Here is a 19,982-nt window from a genome sequence, read left to right on the forward strand (position 1 = left end):
TATACAAGGAGGCCAGCAGAGGGCACTATAGGTATGGTACATGATTAACCAGTTATCGCAAATGTAATGGCTAAAATGCGGTATGCGTAGTCATTAATTAAATTTACTTCCCATGGCAAAACGAGCGTCTGACAATATGGAAATGCCGTGTGGGCCTCCCTTTGGGTAAGTCTTTCGAGTTGACGCCACGTCGGTGACTTGCGTGTCGATGGGGATGAAAAGATGATGATAAGGATAAAACAACACACAGTCCCTGAACGGAGAAAACCTCCGACCCAGCCGGGAATCGAACCCGGGCCATTAGGTATGACATTCCGCCATGCTGGGCACTTTTTTTAAAAATCTCATTTTGTTCGTTTTCGTTCGTTGCAACTGCTCGGGGCGGATGTCGCAAGACACCCGTTTCAGTTCGTCCTTGACCCATTAACTCAGTTTTTTTAATTTTTTTTTTATTACAGAGGGCAGCTACCCCTCTGACCGAACACGCTGAGCTACCGTGCAGGCACCACTCAGCAACCAGGGGCGGACGTCTGACAATAAAAAATGTACTGACATACTATACGTGGAATTGGGTCCATACTTAAAATCCACATAAAAGTGCAAATACTAATGATGTGAAGCTCCTAGCCTGGCAAAGTAAAATGTACAATTGTAGAAAAGCCACTATAAAAAATAAAAGATTAAAACATCTATAAAATAAAATCTTCCTGCCTGACAGATCAGTCACCATAAACGTAATTGTAAGGCAATTAACGAAGTAGTAACTATTAATTAAAAGTTAAAAAATCGATAGTCGATAATACATCCGGAGTGTGGTCTCAATGGCGGCGCGTCGTGGCTTCTCTGTATAACGATCTTGTTTTCCTGCGGCGGAACTTGAGGAGAAAGGCCCAGTCTCCTCGTCGCCGGAGGTCGGCGCACACGACGCTGCTCAAACTAGTAGGTCTCTGAATATATCAGATTAAGCATTTAGCTTAAACTCATTGTTCATTCAGGAGTAAGTCCGGTTGTCGTTTTCTGTGCACATAAATCTCAATTTCTTCAAGTAGGTTCAGTAACTGTGCCTTTGGCGCTCTATGCAACACTTTCACATTATTCTCTATGTTTTCTACCGAATGTTTTTCTCTGTCTAAATGTGTACCGAAACCGCTCTTGTTTTGGTTATACATATGTTCTCTAAAACGAGTCTCGAAATTCCTTCCTGTCTGACCGATATAAACCTGTCACAGTCTTGACAGCTGATCTTATAGACACCACATTCCAAATATTTACTTCTGTTGTTGCCAACTTTGTGGCGTAGCCTACAACCAACAGTACCTTTCGTTTGAAATCCAATTTTTTTTTTTGAAAGCCTGCACAATTCTATCAGAAAATGCGCCATTATATGACATAGCAACAAACGTCTTGCCCTCTGGTTCTATTGTCTCCTTCTTGTCACATAGTTTTGATTTTAGTTTATAATAAAGTTTCATTACATCACAATCCTTATATTCGTTTGCCTTGGCTTTTTGTCTGATCACACTTAATTCTTCTACCTCATCATTAGGGGTGACCGAGCGAGATGGCGCAGTGGTTAGACACTGGACTCCTCTGAAAGGGCACGGCTGACTTCCTTCCCCATCCTTCCCTAAACCGATGAGACCGATGACTTCGTTGTCTGGTCTCCTTCCCCGAACAACCCCCCCCCCATTAGGGGTGAGAGGCAGTTTTAGCATCCTGCTGATCATAACTCTGAAGTATGCCCATTTATGCTTCTTGAGGTGACAGGATTTAGCATTTATAATCGTTTCAGTGGCCATCGTCTTCATAACTATGTTAATCTTATACCTTCCATCACTTTTAGTTAACCCAAGATAAAAAATAAACTTATACTTCCTTATACCAGTTCCACTGTGAATTTAATTATTTCTTGCACCTGCTACCTCGCGTATTTCACTTTCGTCACTTTTGTACAATAGTATGATGTCTACATAACGTCTGTAATAGTTTTTTCGCAGACGTCAGGATTTTGTTCAAAAAATTTATTTTCTAGCTCATTTACAAGTATCTCGGTTAAAGTACCAGACAGTCGCCCATTGCGGTCCGTACTCCTGATAAAAAATCTTGTCGTTAAACTTAAAATAATTAAATGACAGTACAAGTTCTAAAATTTCCAAAAGTTCTGTTTCGCTCTGACTAATCTTGTTATGTGTTCACAAGTTCTTCCTCTTCTCCAGCGTATCGTTTACTAGGATGTTGGTATACATGTTAAAAATGTCAAAGGAAGCCAATGTAGCTCCACCTGGGGTTGGTACATTCTTAATCTCATTTGCAAATTCATAACTATTCTTTATACTATTTTTTACAAGTACACGCTCCTCTCAGTTTATTGTTGCATTCCCGGTTCAATTTGTAATTGGGCACCACATATTATTAATAATCGCCCGAATAGGTTCCCCTCACTTGTTTCATTAAATCTGCGATCGAAGCACAGGAATGGACGGATTCATCATTTTTAATCTTGATTTCTCTTTTTCATCTGGAAACAAAAAGATACTGTTCTCAATTGTTTTCCTCACATCTGACTGAAATTTGTTCACAGGATTTCTCGTAACTTCAACTATGTTATTATCTGCAAGAAATCATTTCGGTTTTTTTGATGTAATCGCAATCATAAATTACGACAACCGAATTTCCTCTGTCAGCCCTCGTAACTAAAGCCCTCGTTATGTGGAGCTGTGTGGGTTTTATTTGTATCTAGTGTGTTCGGTCTGGCCGTTTAAGCCGTCTGGTTGGCTTCATAAGTTCAGCTGGCAATGCCAGTCAGGTTCAATTTTTGATTTAGCCTTTTTAGTGCTTCTAAATATTTCGCACTTTCACGGTCGTAGTGACCTACTTTGGATACACATTTGTTAGATTTTACTGCTTTGTCCATTTGATCAAATTTATTGAGTTTAGCCACGTCACGAGCAGCTTTTATTTCCGCAATAGTATTTCTAATTACGCCTGGGCTCAATTTCGGAGTAATACTAAAATGTAAACCCTTATTCAGAATATCCATTTCATTATCCGTCATTTTTATGTTCGTGACAACACCCTGATTGATGTTTGCCTTCCCGCTTTTTGTCTATTCCTGCATAATTCTTCGCCTGTAAATTGGAGGTTTTCTTTCTATGTCTCAATGCGATTTTTGTCTGTTGATTGTCCGTTATATTATTAATACGTTTGAAAACACATGAGAATTGTAGGCTTAATGGCGAGAGTACCGTGCCTAAAAGTTTTTGTGATCAAGACGTACCAGTAAAATAAAGTGTCAAAGATATGATCACCATTTTCAGACTTTGTCTTCAATTGATAAATGTTGAAACTTTGTTAGTAGGCTACTCGGGATAGTTTCCGTCTATCTTCAAGAGCCTGCCAGTTCACTTTTGTCAGCACCTCTGTTATACTCTCCCACAGGTCAAACAAACTGGTACGTTCAATATCCCTTCTTAGTCATGTTTTATACAGATCTCACACTTGAGAAATATCTCTAATTGTCTCTCACAAATGAGATACTCACCCAACGCTTTACCTTGTTTTTCTCTCTGAAGTTCATGTGATGCGTAATCCAGGAGAAAACTGGTACTACATCTCCATCTCGACATCTCAGCAGAATACTGGGAGAACTCAATATCACCCCTTTCTTCTGTTGAAGGTTGTCCAGCTTCCTGATATTTCGGTACACTATTCTTCCCGTAGAGTCTTTACTTGACTATTCAGACTTTCCAGGGGATCTGTTGACATCATGAGGTGTTGGGTACACTGCCGGGTATCAGCGTCGTTCTTGCACGATATTTCGCCAACGTGAGTCGTTGTCTTCATCAGATGCTGCTGATGGTGGCTGTCATGCAGAGAGAGAAGTGGAGCCCCTTCATGCGTACAGTAGCTTATTCATCATCACAAAAAGTTCTGTCACCTCTACAAGTGATTAGTAATCAAATATAGGCTTCACAGGATGCGGGTTTGTGCCGCACCGGGTAGCCGTGCTCTCTTGGGTGTCTTGTCACGGTTCGCGCGGCCTCTCCCGTCGGAGGTTAGTCCTCCTTCGGGCGTGTGTGTGTGTGTGTGTGTGTGTGTGTGTGTGTGTGTGTGTGTGTGTGTGTTGTCCTTAGCGTAACTTAGGTTAATTAGTGTGTAAGCTTAGGGACCGATGACCGTCGAAGTTTAGTCCCCATTAGATCTTACCACAAATATCCAATTTTTTTTTGCGTGTCTGTGATGTTGCCCGTACGTCTCGGGAAGATCAGCCACTAATACGGTCCCATCTAGGAGAAAGTTGACCAGAAGCGACTGACGACTAGCGATTTTAAGGGCAGAGGGGAAAAATTACCATGGAAAGTGTCATGGGAAAGAAGCCAGTAGCGGCACTTCATACTTGGGTCTTAGGATACGTTAGTGGAGAGGTATTACCGTTGTAGCTTGTTTCGGATGATATCTCCTCGTCCAGCTGCAGTGTGAGCGTTCCTATAACATACCGTGTCGTCATATGACTAGTCTGTTTGATTACAAAATTGGCCACTCCTTATGTGGAGTTGTGTGGGGTTTATTTGTATCTAATGTGTTCGGTCCGGCCGTTTAAGTCGTCTGGTTGACTTTATAAGTTCAGCTGGCAATGCCAGTCAGGTTTGCTGTAATACAGGGATTCACAATGTAGTGATGTTCATGCGCTCAGTTTAAGCCTTCTTTAGATGGTTAATTTTCCCTAAGCAAAGTGTTTTGGACGGTTATGCTTCCACATAAGGCTCTGTAGTAGTTCCCGGATTCAGGATGAAGGGGTTGTTAGTGCCTAGAGTACCTGTACATTTATGCAATGAATTTCTTAAACATCCCCGGGAGAGTATCGAGGCGGTAGTCATTATGTAAGTCCGCAGTACACGTGTATCGCGGAACATTGCTTATGATACGTAGCACTTTTTTATGCATGACCTGCAGGCGGTACAGACATGTTGGAGCTGCGTATCCCGAGACTGGAGTTGCGTATGTCATTAGGTGTTTAATAATGGTCTATATATGGATCTCGACATCCTCCTATTTACTGTTCTTTCACTGTTTAGCATAGGGTATAGCAGTTTGAGTCTCGTGTGTACTCCTTTATCAACGTGTTTTATGTGGTTGCCCCTGAGTAAGTTTCCAATCCACCCAGACACCGAGGTATCTGACTTTTTCCCGGAAACGTATGGGGCATGTGTGTAGAGCTATTTGTCTACAGTGCTGGTGTTTGCGAAGTTGTTTCGGTCTGCTGTAACCAGAACTGCCTCGCACCTGTCGACGTTTACCTTCATACGCAATTTCTCCAACCAAGCTACACAGATCTAACTGCTGTCTTTAGTCGAAAATTAATGTTTGAAGGTTTCCAATCTTGCTCCAGAACGATTCTGTCATTTGCGTACATGGCGACCACTGTGTTTTGTGTTGTTGGGATATCATTAACGTAGAAGTTAAGAGGGCCCCCAGGATGCTTCCTTGAGGTACTCCAGCTCGAATACCATGTCGTGTTAATTGTTTGCCCTGAATGTCAACGTCTAAACTATTTCTTAAGATATGAGCGTATGAGGCGTACGAGTCCGTCGGGAAAACCAGCATCGCTGAGTCTGAGATGAGGCTGTGCCGCGCGGGATTAGCCGAGCGGTCTAAGGTCCTGCAGTCCTGGACTGTGCGGCTGGTTCCGACGGAGGTTCGAGTCCTCCCTCGGGCATGGGTGTGTGTGTTTGTCCTTAGGATAATTTAGGTTAAGCAGTGTGTAAGCTCAGGGACTGATGACCTCAGCAGTTAAGTCCCATAAGATTTTACACACATTTTGATGAGGCTGTTCTGTCAGACGATCGGAGGCTTTTTTTATGTCTAGGAACACCGCCCCCGTTGCTTTGGATGTTTTTGCATCCGTCTGTGTGTTGACCTATGCAGAGTAGTTGTGTTGTCGGGTTGTCGGCTGTTAATTCCTGAAGACGAATTGCTCGAGCCTCAGACTGTCGTTGTTAATGCAATACCTAATGAATCGTTTCAATATTACCTTTGCAACAATTTTACTGAGCGAGACCAGCGTACTCATAGATCGGTAATTTTGTGGAGAGAGTGGTCTTTTCCTGGCTTCCTGAACATCAGGACCTTGGCCGCCTTCCAGAAGACAGGGAAGTGTTGGTGTCGTAGGATGGCATTCGCATTATGTGTTAAGTGTTCTACAGCTTTATCCGTCAACTTGAGGGCACGGTTTTGAATGCCATCATGACCAGGAACTTTCGTAGCTGAGTTCTGCTTAATAACTCGTGTGATTTCATATGTGCTAGCATGCCTGGCACCTGCTCCGTTGCAAGTGTGAAATCTGGGTCTGAGGTAATCACACGCGATGTGACAGACGCTGCTACTGTTCTGGCCATTAGTTCTGCCTTCTCCTCCGCAGAGTACGCAGGTCCTTCTACTCCTTGTAGAGTAGGTGTACTGTTTCGCTCTCGTGAAATGTCGAGATAGTATCCACACTCCTGGTCTTGTGGTACCCAGCTCAATCAGTTTTTGTGCGTTTTTGGATGTTTGTATTTTTGCCCTGGCGCCTGTTAACGTGCAGCTTTTGTACTCGATGGTCGAATTGAATGGGTCCAGTATTCAGACCTACGCTCTTCCCCTCCAAGGTACGTTCCAGACGTTCCATCAGCGGCTCGCTCCCACTTGCAGCGTCCTTAGGTGTTCCATCTTTGGTCCGAAGCGCCTGATTGTGGCCTGGCTTTCGTTTTCGGTCCGTTGTGCTTTCAGGAGTTCTCTCTGCTGTCCGCTGCCGCTAGAAGCCCCGTACGACGTTCCATCTTCTGTCCTGTGCGCCTAGTGCTCCGCTTGAGGTTCATTTCACATGTTCACACGCTCCGTTCTTCTTTATGTGGAGTTCTGATGCCGCCCCCGTCGCCTTTTCAGCAACTCCAGTGCTCGGTCCCAGGCTCTACCCATTTGTCACCCAGCGTCACGATTAATGAGGTTTTATGTCAACTTAATTTGTATAGACACTCTTGTAATACTGTCCCAGAGTTTGGTAGTCAATGCCAGAACCTTCGTTTAACCATAGTTCGTTGAATGATTCAGTTCCAGATAGGGCTCGGAAATGGTGGATTTAGTCGCCTATCTGTCAAGTGTACTTGTGATGTTCTTTGCATCTGATATCCACTGTCCTAGTTGTGGTCTACTACGTGCCACAGTCGCAAAAAAAAAATTATTAATTCCTGTGTTTCGTAGTCCTAGGTCATGTTTCATATTCCGAGCACACATTTAACATGGTGTTTCCTGAGAATACTGCTGATTTTGTCAGGAATAGATGCCGCACATGCCAGGTATACCACAGACTTTGCTTCATCTTGCTCTTCTCCTAGATCATGTGGTGGAGTGAGGGTTTAAGGGTCTTATGAACATGTTAGACCGTGTACCATTGCTGCAGGACACTGATCCTGGATGATCTGTTTGTGTTGTTTAACTTGGGTCAGACAAGGTGTCCTTTGGACCAATGTCTTCGGAACTCTGTTCTTCTGCACTGTATGGTGACAGCTGCTGACTTGCAGGTACAAATCAGTGTGTGTAGGTTTGATACACAACGTGGCCAGATTAGCCACTGTAGCAATATGCTAAAAAACACACACGGATTGCTGTCCGGAGTGGATTTGGGATAGGGTTCGGAAGTCGTCCGAAGGTGGATTCATCTTTGTGAATCTGAGGTAGTGCCTGAAGGTGGAACCACCTGCATTATTTACAGGATAATGGTCGGAGTGGATCCACTGGCAGAGCGCTGTAATTGGTGCCTGCAGACAGTGCCTGTAACCATGACACAACTTTGGATGTTGAACCTCACATGGCGAATAATTTAAATAGTCTGCAGCTCTTTTGCCAGTGTAGCTTATGAAACTCTTTTCTTTCACAGGTTGCCTGTAAACAAGGAGATAAAGGAGGCAAGACACCTACTCTCGCCTGATCGACCACGAAGTAGTCAACGTGAAATAGACATGGTATTCCTCTTGAAACGACTGTCGAACAGGCAAATACTGGTGCACATCCTCGCGACGTTGTTTGGAATTGGTACGTGGCTGCCAGTAAATGGAATGTACGTCCAGTTGCCACTGCTAGTCCAGACGCAGCCGGAAGGATGGGACCTGCCCTCGTACATTACTATCATCATACAAATAGCAAATATTGGGCCCATCCTGTACGGACTGTCGCAGACGTTTCTCCCAGGGAAGCTGAGAGACAGCTTCATCATTTACGGCGTTTTAATAATGGGCGCTATTGCGCTCCTGCTGATGGCACTGCTATATAGGGAGACGACGTACTTTGGCGCTGAAGAACATAGCACATCTTTGTTCGTTCTGACGTTTTTCTGTGCTCTAGTTGGCTGCACCAGCCTTGTGCTCTTCATGCCCTTCATGAGGAACTACAAGGAAACGTATCTTATATCCTACTTTGTCGGAGAGGGCCTCAGCGGTTTTTTACCAAGCGTACTCGCTCTTATACAAGGTGTAGGAGGTAATCCAAGCTGTGTGAATCAAACAGTCGTAAATGATAGTAATCCTGACGACTCCTATACAATTCTTGTGTCCGACACACCGTCACCAAATTTCTCAACCACTGTTTTCATCCTAATTATGTTCGTAATACTTATCATTAGCACTGTCTCTTTCGCACTTTTGAACAATCTGGAAAGCTGCAAAGCTGAGAGAGTGAAGTCCCAAATGGTGCAGTATAAGAAAGGAGGAGGGGTAGTCAACACCACGGAGGACAACACTCCAGAAGAATCTAGCGAGCAGTCGGATGTGGAACGCACGCTGCCACTTTCCCGCTGTACCTACATCTATCTGATGGTGCTAGTCTCCACAGCGGCAGCGTTTGGATACGGTGTGCTTCCCAGCATCCAGTCTTACTCCTGCTTACCATACGGTAACGTCGCCTATCACTTGGTGGTGACTTTGTCTGCCATGGCAAAACCACTGGCGTGTTTCATACAGTTCTTCCACCCAAGGACGTCAGTGACAGCTTTATCCGGGATCGCAGTGATAAGCGGCATTTTTGCTGTCTACATCATTGTCTTAGCACTCATGAGTCCGACACCACCTCTGGTTGGCTACACGATTGGGCAGTTCCTCGTGGTAAGTATAAACTATCGACACACGGTCTCACTGTTAATATAACTTTCCCTGTGTGTGGCTCAGCGATTTATTGTTGCAATGTGTAAAAAAAAAATACCGATGTCTTAGCACTCATGAGTCCGACACCACCTCTGGTTGGCTACACGATTGGGCAGTTCCTCGTGGTAAGTATAAACTATCGACACACGGTGTCACTGTTAATATAGCTTTCCCTGTGTGTGGCTCAGCGATTTATTGTTGCAATGTGTAAAAAAAAAAAATACCGGTGTCGCTATCTACATAAGAGGGGCGTTCAATAAGTAATGCAACACTCTTTTAAAAGGAGGTTGGTTTTATTCAGGACTCAGTACACCATATTATTCCCCACTATTTTGGAAATAAAACCCTATGTTTCAACACAATCTCCATTCAGTGCGATGGCCTTACGCTCTTCACTGGGAGGGCATGTATGCCCACATGGTACCACTCTACTGGTCGATGTGGGAGCCAACATCTTGCTCCATTAATAAACTCTCCATCATCCACATACAGACTCCCCCCCCCCCCAGGGGGCTCGCCACTCTTTGGCGGGTTCATGCTTGGCTACCATGGGCCCCAGCCTTTGCAGCACGTTTTCCCTTCTGTGTTGTATGTCTATCCTCCTGCTGTTCTTTTTCCCCTCCTTCGGGGAACATGTCAGAAGTATTATTGGAAATGTTCTGCATTCTGTCGCTTACCTGCGAACAGTCTCAACTTTCTTATTAGCTCCCTTTTCCTTTCTTTGTTTCCCTTCTCCTCTAGTTCCTCCGCTTCAGCGTTTGAGGACACTCCTTTCCTTCTTCCCTGTTCGCCCCTGAAGGCTGGCCCACGCGTCTGATTCGTAAAAGGTGACTGAGTAAGGCGTAATTCCCAGCCCTGGGTCGACAGGTAGGATTCGCAAGTACTTCCTGGTACAGGTCAGGTTCTGGGAGGGGTGACTGCCTGAGCTGTACCCTTCTCAACTTGCCAATTGGTCCCTCCGTCAGGTGTTCGGGAGATGTGACCTGAGGTGTGGACAATCACCCCTTGTGAAGTGGGCCCCCAGTTGAAAGGAGCGCGCCATCAGAGACGCTGGCAATCATGGGGGATTTTCTCGTGATGAGTCAATCATCCTCTCCTTCGACGCCAATTAAACGTAAACCTAATGAGACTCTTCCCACTGCATCGAAGTTATTTGTGGTATTACGTACTGAAGATGGTCAGTCCTTTGCCACAATCAATCCATTTATTATTCAGAAAGGTGTGAAATCCTGCTCTCGTTTATGGAATGGCACTCTGCTTGTGGAGATGGCTTCTGATTCTCAAGCACAACTACTACTCGCTTCTCCACAGCTACCCTCTTCGTGTCGAGGGACATAGAACTTTGAATTCTCCCCATGGTGTAATTTACACTAATCTGCTTGACGGTCTAACCAAGGCTGAAATACACTCTTACCTCTCTGATCAGGGTGTCATTGCCGTCAATCATGTAACGAAAAAGGTCCATTCCTCCTTGGTGACTACCCACACTATTCCTCACCTTCGATAGGGTGGTGCTGCTGTCCATGCAGGCTATGAAATCATCACAGACTGGCCGCACATTCCGAATCCAGTGTGCTGCTACCAGTGTCATTGGTTCAATCGCACTAGAACTTCTTGTTGACACCCAGTCAAATGCGTAACCTGTGGCAGGGATGCACACGAGAGCGAATGTCCACCTCCTTCTCTCTGCTGTATCAACTCCAATGGAGGCCACGCCGCCGCCTCCAGGAATTGTCCCGTGTGTGTATATGAGTGAGCTGTTAAAGAGATTCGGGTAAAGGTAAAAGTGCCTTACCCAGTAGCTCGCAAGTTACTGGCCTGCCACCTATACTTCAGTTCTAGTTACCTCTCGCTCTATGAAGAACATGGCCACACAGACATGCGACCATAAATTTGTCTCTGAGGTTGTGAAGTCGCCCAGTGTCAAGGTAGCATCGCTGTCCTCCTGTCCTGCTGTGCAATAAACTGTCAAACTTTCGCCTAAAGAGGTGAAGCTACCTACTACATAACCGACAGGCAGGAAAGGACAGAGTACTCCCGAGAAGACTTCCTCTGTCCCTCCAGTCTAACACCACCCAAGTCTTCCTCTAACGAGAAGGGCTCGAAGAAGTCCTCCAAAGACAAATGTTCTTCTCCTTCACCAACTCGAAGACCCTACTCAACAGTGTCGCCACGTGGTCACTTAGCCCAGCCGGCCTCTGTCTCGCCAGTGTGCACCACCAACAGTTTTTCAGCGTTGGACTTCACATACCGACCACATAAGCACGCCGATGCTTCTGTGGACCCCATGGAGTAGGATCCTCCTGTTTCTGTGCCCTGTAGAAGCGACCCTCTACTGGCTGTCCCTCAGGGGCCACCGAGTTGACACTCCTACATCTCTTCCTCTTCGTGACTGTCCTCTAATGGAACATTCGTGGCCTTCAGTCCCACAAAGAAGATTTATGGTTGCTTCTAGCATCGCAGCATCCCCTTGTACTCTGCCTTCAGGACACGAAATTTCGCCCTCAAGACCACTTTGAGTTTTCACATTGCTTGCCGATTCGTTTTGACGTTCCCCCCGATGTCGACATCTCATCTCATGGGGAGTCATGCTGCTCATACAGGATGACCTTCATAGTAAACCCATCTCCCTGGCTACCTGTCTTAAAGCTGTTGCCATTCTCCTTTTCCTTCCCCACCTGACTTTCTCCCTCTGTACCATTTATGTACCTCTGAACTTCAATGTCACCAGGGCAGACTTCCTTCAGCTTGTATGAGAATGCAGGCTTTCTCGGCGAATCTTGAAGATAAATTCTTGTCGGGTTGACAGCCGTTGTTCTCCAGCAACGTTTCAGCAAGTTTCTTACTTGCCATCTTCAGGCGAAGTCTGAAACGTTGCTGGAGGACAACGCATTGACTTGGCTGTCAACCCGAGAAGAATTTATCTTTCTTCAGCTTATTGGGAAGTTACCTCTCTCGTTTTTGCTACTCGGTGACTTTAATGTGCATCATCCCGTTTGGGGTTCTGCCAGGACCTCCCACAGTGGTTCCTTCTTGGCTGACCTTCTTAACCAACTCAACCTCTTCTGTCTTTACACTGGAGCACCCACTTTCCTTTCTGACTCCTCACACACCTATTCCAATTTGGACCCATACCTTTGCACTGCCCAACTTGCCCATTGTCTCAAATGGTCTGTCCTTTCTGACGCCTACTCGAGCGACCAAGTTCCTGTGTGCTCTCCGTCTGCTGACTCCTACTCCATCCACATGCATCCCCAAATGGCAGCTTACCAAGGCAGACTGGCAGCTTTACTCCTCAATGGCGACCTTTTGCGGAATTTGGAGCTCTTCCTACTATCACCTTGCCTCCATCCACCGGAAGCGAGTGGAGTCGGCTTGGGCGATACCCTTCTCTTCTACGAATCGTGAGTGCTACAATGCTTTCACTATGAGGGAGCTAGATCATGCTCTCAGTTCATCCCGGTCCTCCGGCCCAGGGCTAGACGCTATCCACATTCAGATGTTGCAGCACCTCTCTCTTGCAGGCAAGCACTTTCTGCTTAACACATATAACTGCATCTGGGCTGAGGGCACATTCCCTGGTCGCTGGCGTCAAGCCACCGTCATACCCATACCTAAGCCCGGTAAGGACAAAAACCTTCATTCTACCAACCACCCCATCTCTCTTTCCAGCTGCGTTTGCAAGGTGATGGAACGTATGATTCATGCCCAGCTGGTGTGGTGGCTCGAGTCTTGCCATTTACTCTCGAATGCACAGCGTGGATTTCGAGCACAGCCTTCTGCAGTTGACCATCTCGTTACTTTGTCCACCCATGTCATGAATGGTTTTCTGCAGAAATCCCAGACCTGTGGCCGTGTTTTCGATTTGGAGAAGGCCTAAAACACCTGATGGAGAACTGGTATCATCTCTACTCTTTACACGTGTGGCTTCCGTGGGAGCCTGCCGTGTTTTCTTTGAGCATTTTAACAACACCTAGTTTCCAGGGTGCGTGTGGATTCTGTCTTGTCGGACACATTTATTCATGGTTCCGTCCTGAGCGTCATCCTCTTTGCTATCGCCATGAACCCTATAATGGCCTGTCTCCCACTGGGCATCTCCAGCTCCCTTTTTGTCGATGGTTTTGCCATCTATTGCAGTTCTCCACAGCACCTGTCTCACTGAGTTGCTTCTTCAGCGCTGTCTTAATGTCCGTCTTCACTCCTGGAGCATCGCCAATGGCTTTTGCTTTTCCACTGGCAAAACCATCTGTATGAACTTCTGGAGGCACGTATGGTTTCTCCCACAGTCTATACATCTTGGACCTGTTGCCCTTCCGTTCGTTGACACTACGAAATTTCTGGGACTCATGCTCGATAGGAAACTCTATTTGGTCCTCTCATGTCTCTTACCAGGCAACCCACTGTATGCAGTCCCTCAATGTCCTGTGTCCTCAATTATACTTCTAGGGGTGCCGATCGAATCACCTTCCTCCGTTTGTACCAGTCCCTTGTCCGTTCAAAACTCGACTATGGGTGCTTTGTTTATGCATCTGCACGTCCATCCCTTTTATGCCTTCTCACCACTGCCCATCGTCATGGCATCCGTTTGGCCACTGGCGCCTTTTACACGAGCCTAGTTAAGAATCTGTAAGCTGAAGCTGCTGAACTACCACTGTGGCTTTCTCCTGAGCAGTACACATGCCGTTTGTCTGCCATGCGTGGCCTCCTCCTTTCATGATTCCTTAGATCGTCAGTATGGGGCTCGACCCTCATCTCTGTTACCACCTGGAGTCCGCTTTCGCCATTTACTACGGCGGCTTAACTTCACGCTACCTGCAACTTTCCCTGTGGGTGTGGACCTTTCACCAACTGGGCTTAGTGAAGCAGCCCATGTTAACCTTTGCTTTCTTTCGCTTCCTAAGAACACTACTCCAGCCTCAGTCTATCGCCTTCAGATTCACGACCTTTGCATGGCACTTACCGACAGTACCTTTGTATACACTGATGGCTCTTGGACTGACCGTGGGGTTGGGTTTGCCTTCGTCATTGACACCCATGTCTTTCGATATCGGCTTCCAGCACACTCCTCAGTACTTACAGCCAAGCTTTTCGCCTTGTATCAGGCCATGGAGTATATCCGGCGACACAATTGTGTCCTCTGCTCAGAAGACTCCCTCAGCGCCCTCCAAAGTCTGTGCGCTGAACAGTTCTCATCCCTTAGTGCAGTGGGTCCAGGAAAACTGTCACTTGCTCCCTCTTGGTGCAGCCGATGTCATGTTTCTGTGGGTCTGCCAGGAAACGAGACTGCTGACGCTGCCAGCAATGCTGCAGTCTTCGTACCTCCGTCCGCGAGTACCTCCCTTCCCTCCGATGATATCTGCATTGGCGTCTGTCAGGAGGAGGTGTCCCTTTGGCATCGCCAATGACTCTCCCTTCACGGGAATGAGATTCAGCTTAAGCCTCTCCTGGCGCCTTGGACGACCTCCTTTCGGCCCTCCCGCCGGGAGGAGATTATTTTAACTTAGCCGCGTATTGGGCACTCCCTTTTTGGCCATAGTCATTTGCTCAGTGGTGCTGCCCCACCACTTTGTCCACATTGTGCCCAAATTTTGACTGTCCGCCACTTCCTGCTAGAATGTCCCTTTTTTGGCAATTTACGTTCCACCTTGGGTTTGCCATCTGATTTATAAGCCGTTATAGCGAATGATGCGCGGGCTGTCGACAGCGTGTTACTTTTTATCCGCCGAAGCAATATGGCGAAGGCCATTTAACTTTTAGTTTTGCACCTCCATTTTTGTATTTTTTTTGCAGCCTTTTTTCCACGTGCCTTTTTTTTTTAGCTGTCTCCTATTCTGTCCATTGGGACAGACACATAGTCGTTTCCCTCGTCTCTGTGTTTGTGTTCTATAGTTCTGACTTGGGCACGTATGACCCCATTTTTTTTTTTTTTTTGCGCCCTAACAGAAAAGAAAACAAAACAAAAACAAACGTACAGCTTCCCGTGGAATGCATCCTTCATTAGGCCAAATAAATGGAAGTCAGAAGGTGCGACTCCAGGCTACAGCGTGGGTGAGGAAGAACAGTCCAGTGAAGTTTTCTGAGCTACTCACGGGTGCGTAGACTTGTGTGATGCCTTGCGTTGTCATGGAGAAGGAAGAGTTCGTTTGTGGAGGTGAACAAGCTGATGTCGCTTGTTCAATTTCCTGAGGGTAGTACAACACACTCTAAATTAATCGTTGCACTCTGAGGGTGGACATCAAACAGAATAACACCTTCAGAGTCCCAGAAGAGGGTCGCTATGACTTTACTGCCTGAGGGTGCGGCTGTGAACTTTTTCTTTGGGGGAGAGTTGGTGTGGTGCCACTCCATGGATTGACTTCTTTTCCCGCTTCGAACCGATGAGCTCACGTTTCATAGCCTGCGACGATTTTCGACAAAAAATTGTGACGATCAGCCTCGTAACGCTCAATCAATTCCTCGCAGATTGTTCTTTACGGTCTTCTCTTAGGCGGTGAGGAATCCAGCGGGCGCACACCATTGAGTATCCCAACTGGGGGACGAATGTGTTAACACTACCAACAGAGAGGCCAGCTGTGCAACGAGATGTTTTATTGTGATCCGTTGATCACCTCGAACGGAAATGTAAGGAGTAAATAAAGCATAACACAAAATTTTAAAGATTTTGCAGGGTTGAAAACGCATAGCGTAAACTTTGCGTACGGTTGATTTTAGCTCATACAGTGCAGTAAATGAAATGTAGATAAGTTATCGAAATCTTAGTTAAAATTTAGAGAAGAAAGATATCTCATTTCGTTCTCGTGTTATCCGAAGGACGGTTGTGTTCGACGTGCCCATTCATGTTCTTGCGCATCGCGAATCATGTGGTCGTACCAATCGTCCTATCTCATAAATGGTTCATGATATCGAAACGAGCCTTACTGCTAATGGTAGCACGCAACGAGGCACATTTGTTGTATAGTAAATACTCGAAACTTTTTTATTTACTGACATACGGAAGTACTTCGTCCGCAGGAGTGAGTAGATTACTCAGGACACATTCCACAGTGTCCATAGCGGTGTTGGAAAATCCAAGTGGCGTGAGTGTACCCGTCCACAACACTTGGGTAACGGCGTGGCATGACGTGTATACACGTCCACAGCAGCGGAAGGCTTAAAGCTAATTCATAATGAAGTAGGTAACAATCATACAACGAAGAACACGTGGAGGAACGGACACAACAATACTACTCATGTTGGTTTGAAAAATATCGTTATGTTCGTTCACTCGATGCCCCTCTGCAGTCGTCGCTCTATTTAGTGTTTATGTGATAAAAATGGGGTCTACATTATTACAATTATATCTTAAACTATTATCTGCACAAAAAATCTCATTAGGAGCTCCAAAAGTAGTTTCTTGCTGTTTAAATTCTCATCAGTATGGACAGCAAAAAATTTTAGTTTCCACCGTGTCCATTATTTTCTCACCATGTGTTACAGTTATCATTGGCGTAGTAACTCAAGATGTACAAAACTAGATATGTTGTCTAAAATTGGGAATGAATTTTCTGTAGAACCCTTGGGGAGTTATTCAGAAATACGATATTTATTTTTTTCGCAAACTGGGAAATATTTTTTACAAAAGTAATAAAATTTTCACAAAATTCGGCAAAACTATTCAAATTTTGTGCGCTCTAGAACAATATCATGTCTATAAAGTGTTTCCGAAATCGGCCGCTTAAACACGGCTCATTGGGCTACGCTATAGGTCAGTCTTTTACAAGAAGCTTTATTTGGAATTCGCATATGTTGGATTTGCTGACTCTCGATCAAATTGTCACCTTACAGTCTTACCTAGACATCTTGCTAAGTTACAGATCAATCTGTTATCACAACCAAATCGTACGACTTCAGCTGAACGCCAGTTGTACCGTACTCGTTTTGGTGATTCGTTCAGCATCCGAACGCGAAACGATCTGCTACATTAATAATATCGCCGACTTTTCCGGAGAATGCCTCCAAACATCTGCAGTTGCGATATATTAGGAAGCTGATGTTACTTTCGTTTGTGTTGAACACTCGCTGTGGATTTTATTTGGCAAAAATTCTTCCAGTCCGTCATATATAGTGCCCACATAATACCGGGACCGCTACGTGTACAGACGGCATCGCACGTCTGGAGAAAGTGGTAGTGGTGGGGGTTATAGGTAAGGGAAATGCTGAGCGATGGAGGGGAAGTGCAGCTCTGGAGCCAACGCTCACGTTTCCTGTAAATATGAAGTGGGGGCTCTTCACGCCCACATTTGCATGGTGGCCATTCAAAAAGACTGTCACCTCTGCTTTGGTTAGTATCTAAGGAGAACTTTGACGAAAATGCACCGATTGTTTTAGCTTTGGTTTTTAGCCATATGTAGCTTTCTGAGAAGCAACTTAAGTGGTGAATTTTGAGTAAAAATTACACATTTCTCTGGCTGCCTTGTCAAAATTTGTTTCTTTTGTAAAACACAGTGGAATTTGCTCAGTCTCACCTCACTAACATGTTGCGCAGACACAACTGCAATATATATATATATATATATCGTGTAATGTCTTAACTTATATTGTTCCAAATCCCACAGCATTTCTCGTTTCACCAGCTATCGATGCCCCTTAAGAATCGCATTTTTAATCGAAAAAGTCCGTAGTTAGTGGAATAACACGGTAGATAATGAAGTTTTGCCGCCAAAATCGGATTTCGGTATTTCAAATCGTTTGACGGATGAGGAATGTAGTGGATTTTTCACTCTGGCTTTATCGCTGGCGCGGCGCGATCGCAAATGAGTTTATTACTTCAGATCAATTATCTCGAAATTGGTGACACAGACCTCCAACCAAGTCTAAAGAAAAATTCAATATGTTAACTAAAGTTCACACTCTACAACATGTTATATAATATGCACGAAACGCAAAATCATACCGACCTCTGTTTTTCATTACAAACTTTTCGGAATTTCGCGCAGTGTCTTACTTCCACGTAAATATCACAATAACTATGACCGTTAACGAAACTATGGGCAAGCTTTCATGAGTCTTACGTATAAAGCTATTATTAAATCAAAAATGATTTATTTATCTAATAGTTTTTGTAAAATGGTTTGAGAAAGATTGCAGGCTCGTTTCAGTCATCGCTGACCGGCCGAAAGGTTTCAGACACTGTTAGTCTTCCCTTGAGAACGACTGAACTCGGCCAGTGCTTTGGACGAAAGTTGGTCACTGCGCATCGTCCACCGTACTTATCCTGCACGGGGTATACCTGTCGAAGATAGAAGAACCTTTCCTCACTTCGATACTGTTTCCTGACACTACAAGTACCTACGTTTGCTTGATTCCAGGTGATATCATGGGTAATTTTCACGGGAGCAATTACGTACGTCAAGCTCGCGATAGCATCCATCTTCCGGACGGAAGGAGGCCGCAGCCTCTTCTGGTGTGGCGCCATGTTGCAGCTCGGCGCTGCCACAGCTTCTGTGGCCACTTTCTTGCTTGTGAACTTCGCTGACATCTTCCACTCGTACACGTCGTGCTGAGCTTTAGAATAGGCAGTGCACTGCCCAGTGAAAAACAAAACATGCGTTAGAGTGCTCTGAAACAGCAACGAATGTCTGAAGCTACAGATAATTATCCGTAATATATGCGCCCTGATATTTCAGATAAATATTATTTGGGCTGCTATAAGACGTCGCAACATTACTGGATAAAATTCATAGACGAAAGAAAACGAGCAAGACATAGATCATACTGTGAATTAAAATGAGGAGGACGCGAAATGCTATTCCATGCCCTGTCTCCTAAATGCTGTCAGCTCCACATCAGAAAGCGTGCAGCTTGTATGAGCAACTAGGCTTGATGAAATACAGACATGCAACAGTCTGACAGAGGATGCACCTAGTCTAAAAAAAATCTGTGCTTGGTGGCTGATTACCTCTGGGGAAACAGTCATCTGTTTCAATAGTATAAGTAAATTTTATTTGTTGTGTGTTCCGTGGGTTATCTGTACAAGGTATTACAATAATGAACAGCTAATCAGTTTATAGGATACTTAACATAATTTGTATCTAAATAGGACTGGGTGCTAAACATTGACTGACAGGTTTGTGTGACACTGAAAAATTTAATTTAAAAAAGGGATATAAGTATGTACTTATTTTGCTCTAAGTAAAGTTCAAGCTGTGAAATAAAAATTGAATAGGAAGAGGAGAAAAGAAGAAACATTTTGTACTTGTTTTCAAATTTAGTTTTGCTGTCTCTCTGACTTTTTATATCATTTAGAAAGTTGTCAAAGTTCGTAGAGGCAATGTTACTCCCTTTCTCCTGAAATAAAGTCGGTTGTGTTGAGAATTACTGATGTGTGTTTAAACTGTTTATTTACACAAATTTTTGGCTAGAGTATGATTTTATGCGAGCACTGAAAACGTTCTTTCTTAAATATGAAAGAGTATAATTTATATAGCATTAATTACTGAAAGAATGCAAATTACATTAACTGATTCCTCTCTCTCTCTCTCTCTCTCTCTCTCTCTCTCTCTCTCTCTCTCTCTCTCTCTCTCTCTCTCTCTCTCTGTAATTTGCATTAACATGATCTCAGTTGTCTGATACGATCTGCAATGTTTTTGTCAACTTAATTCTCATTTATACATATACAGGAACATAACTTTGGATTTGTTGCAGTTTATTAGATTCATCATTGTTTTTCTACCTTATGATATTCAGGATTAATTTCATTGTGTGTTTTAATTTACAAAGAGACAAATTTGTAGACAACCAGTGAATAATTTTCTTGCAGACAGTATTTCCAAT

General features: G+C 44.7%; 1 protein-coding gene across 1 annotated transcript; it reads left to right on the forward strand.

The window, feature by feature from the left end:
• Positions 1-892: 892 nt before the first annotated feature.
• Positions 893-19,284, forward strand: LOC126272455 (solute carrier family 52, riboflavin transporter, member 3-A-like). The gene is made up of 3 exons (XM_049975333.1): positions 893-939; positions 7,913-9,131; positions 18,518-19,284. The coding sequence occupies exons 2-3, from the start codon at positions 7,995-7,997 to the stop codon at positions 18,710-18,712; spliced, it is 1,332 nt and encodes a 443-aa protein (XP_049831290.1). The 5' UTR covers positions 893-939; positions 7,913-7,994; the 3' UTR covers positions 18,713-19,284.
• Positions 19,285-19,982: the final 698 nt, after the last annotated feature.

This window comes from Schistocerca gregaria, chromosome 5 (genome assembly GCF_023897955.1).
Source record: "Schistocerca gregaria isolate iqSchGreg1 chromosome 5, iqSchGreg1.2, whole genome shotgun sequence".
Taxonomy (NCBI): Eukaryota; Metazoa; Arthropoda; class Insecta; order Orthoptera; family Acrididae; genus Schistocerca; species Schistocerca gregaria.

Coding starts and splice junctions, on each gene's coding strand:
- LOC126272455 (XM_049975333.1), top strand. CDS start 7,995: ATGGTATTCCTCTTGAAACGACTGTCGAACAGGCAAATACTGGTGCAC. Junction 9,132..18,517: donor CGATTGGGCAGTTCCTCGTG/GTAAGTATAAAC, acceptor GCTTGATTCCAG/GTGATATCATGGGTAATTTT.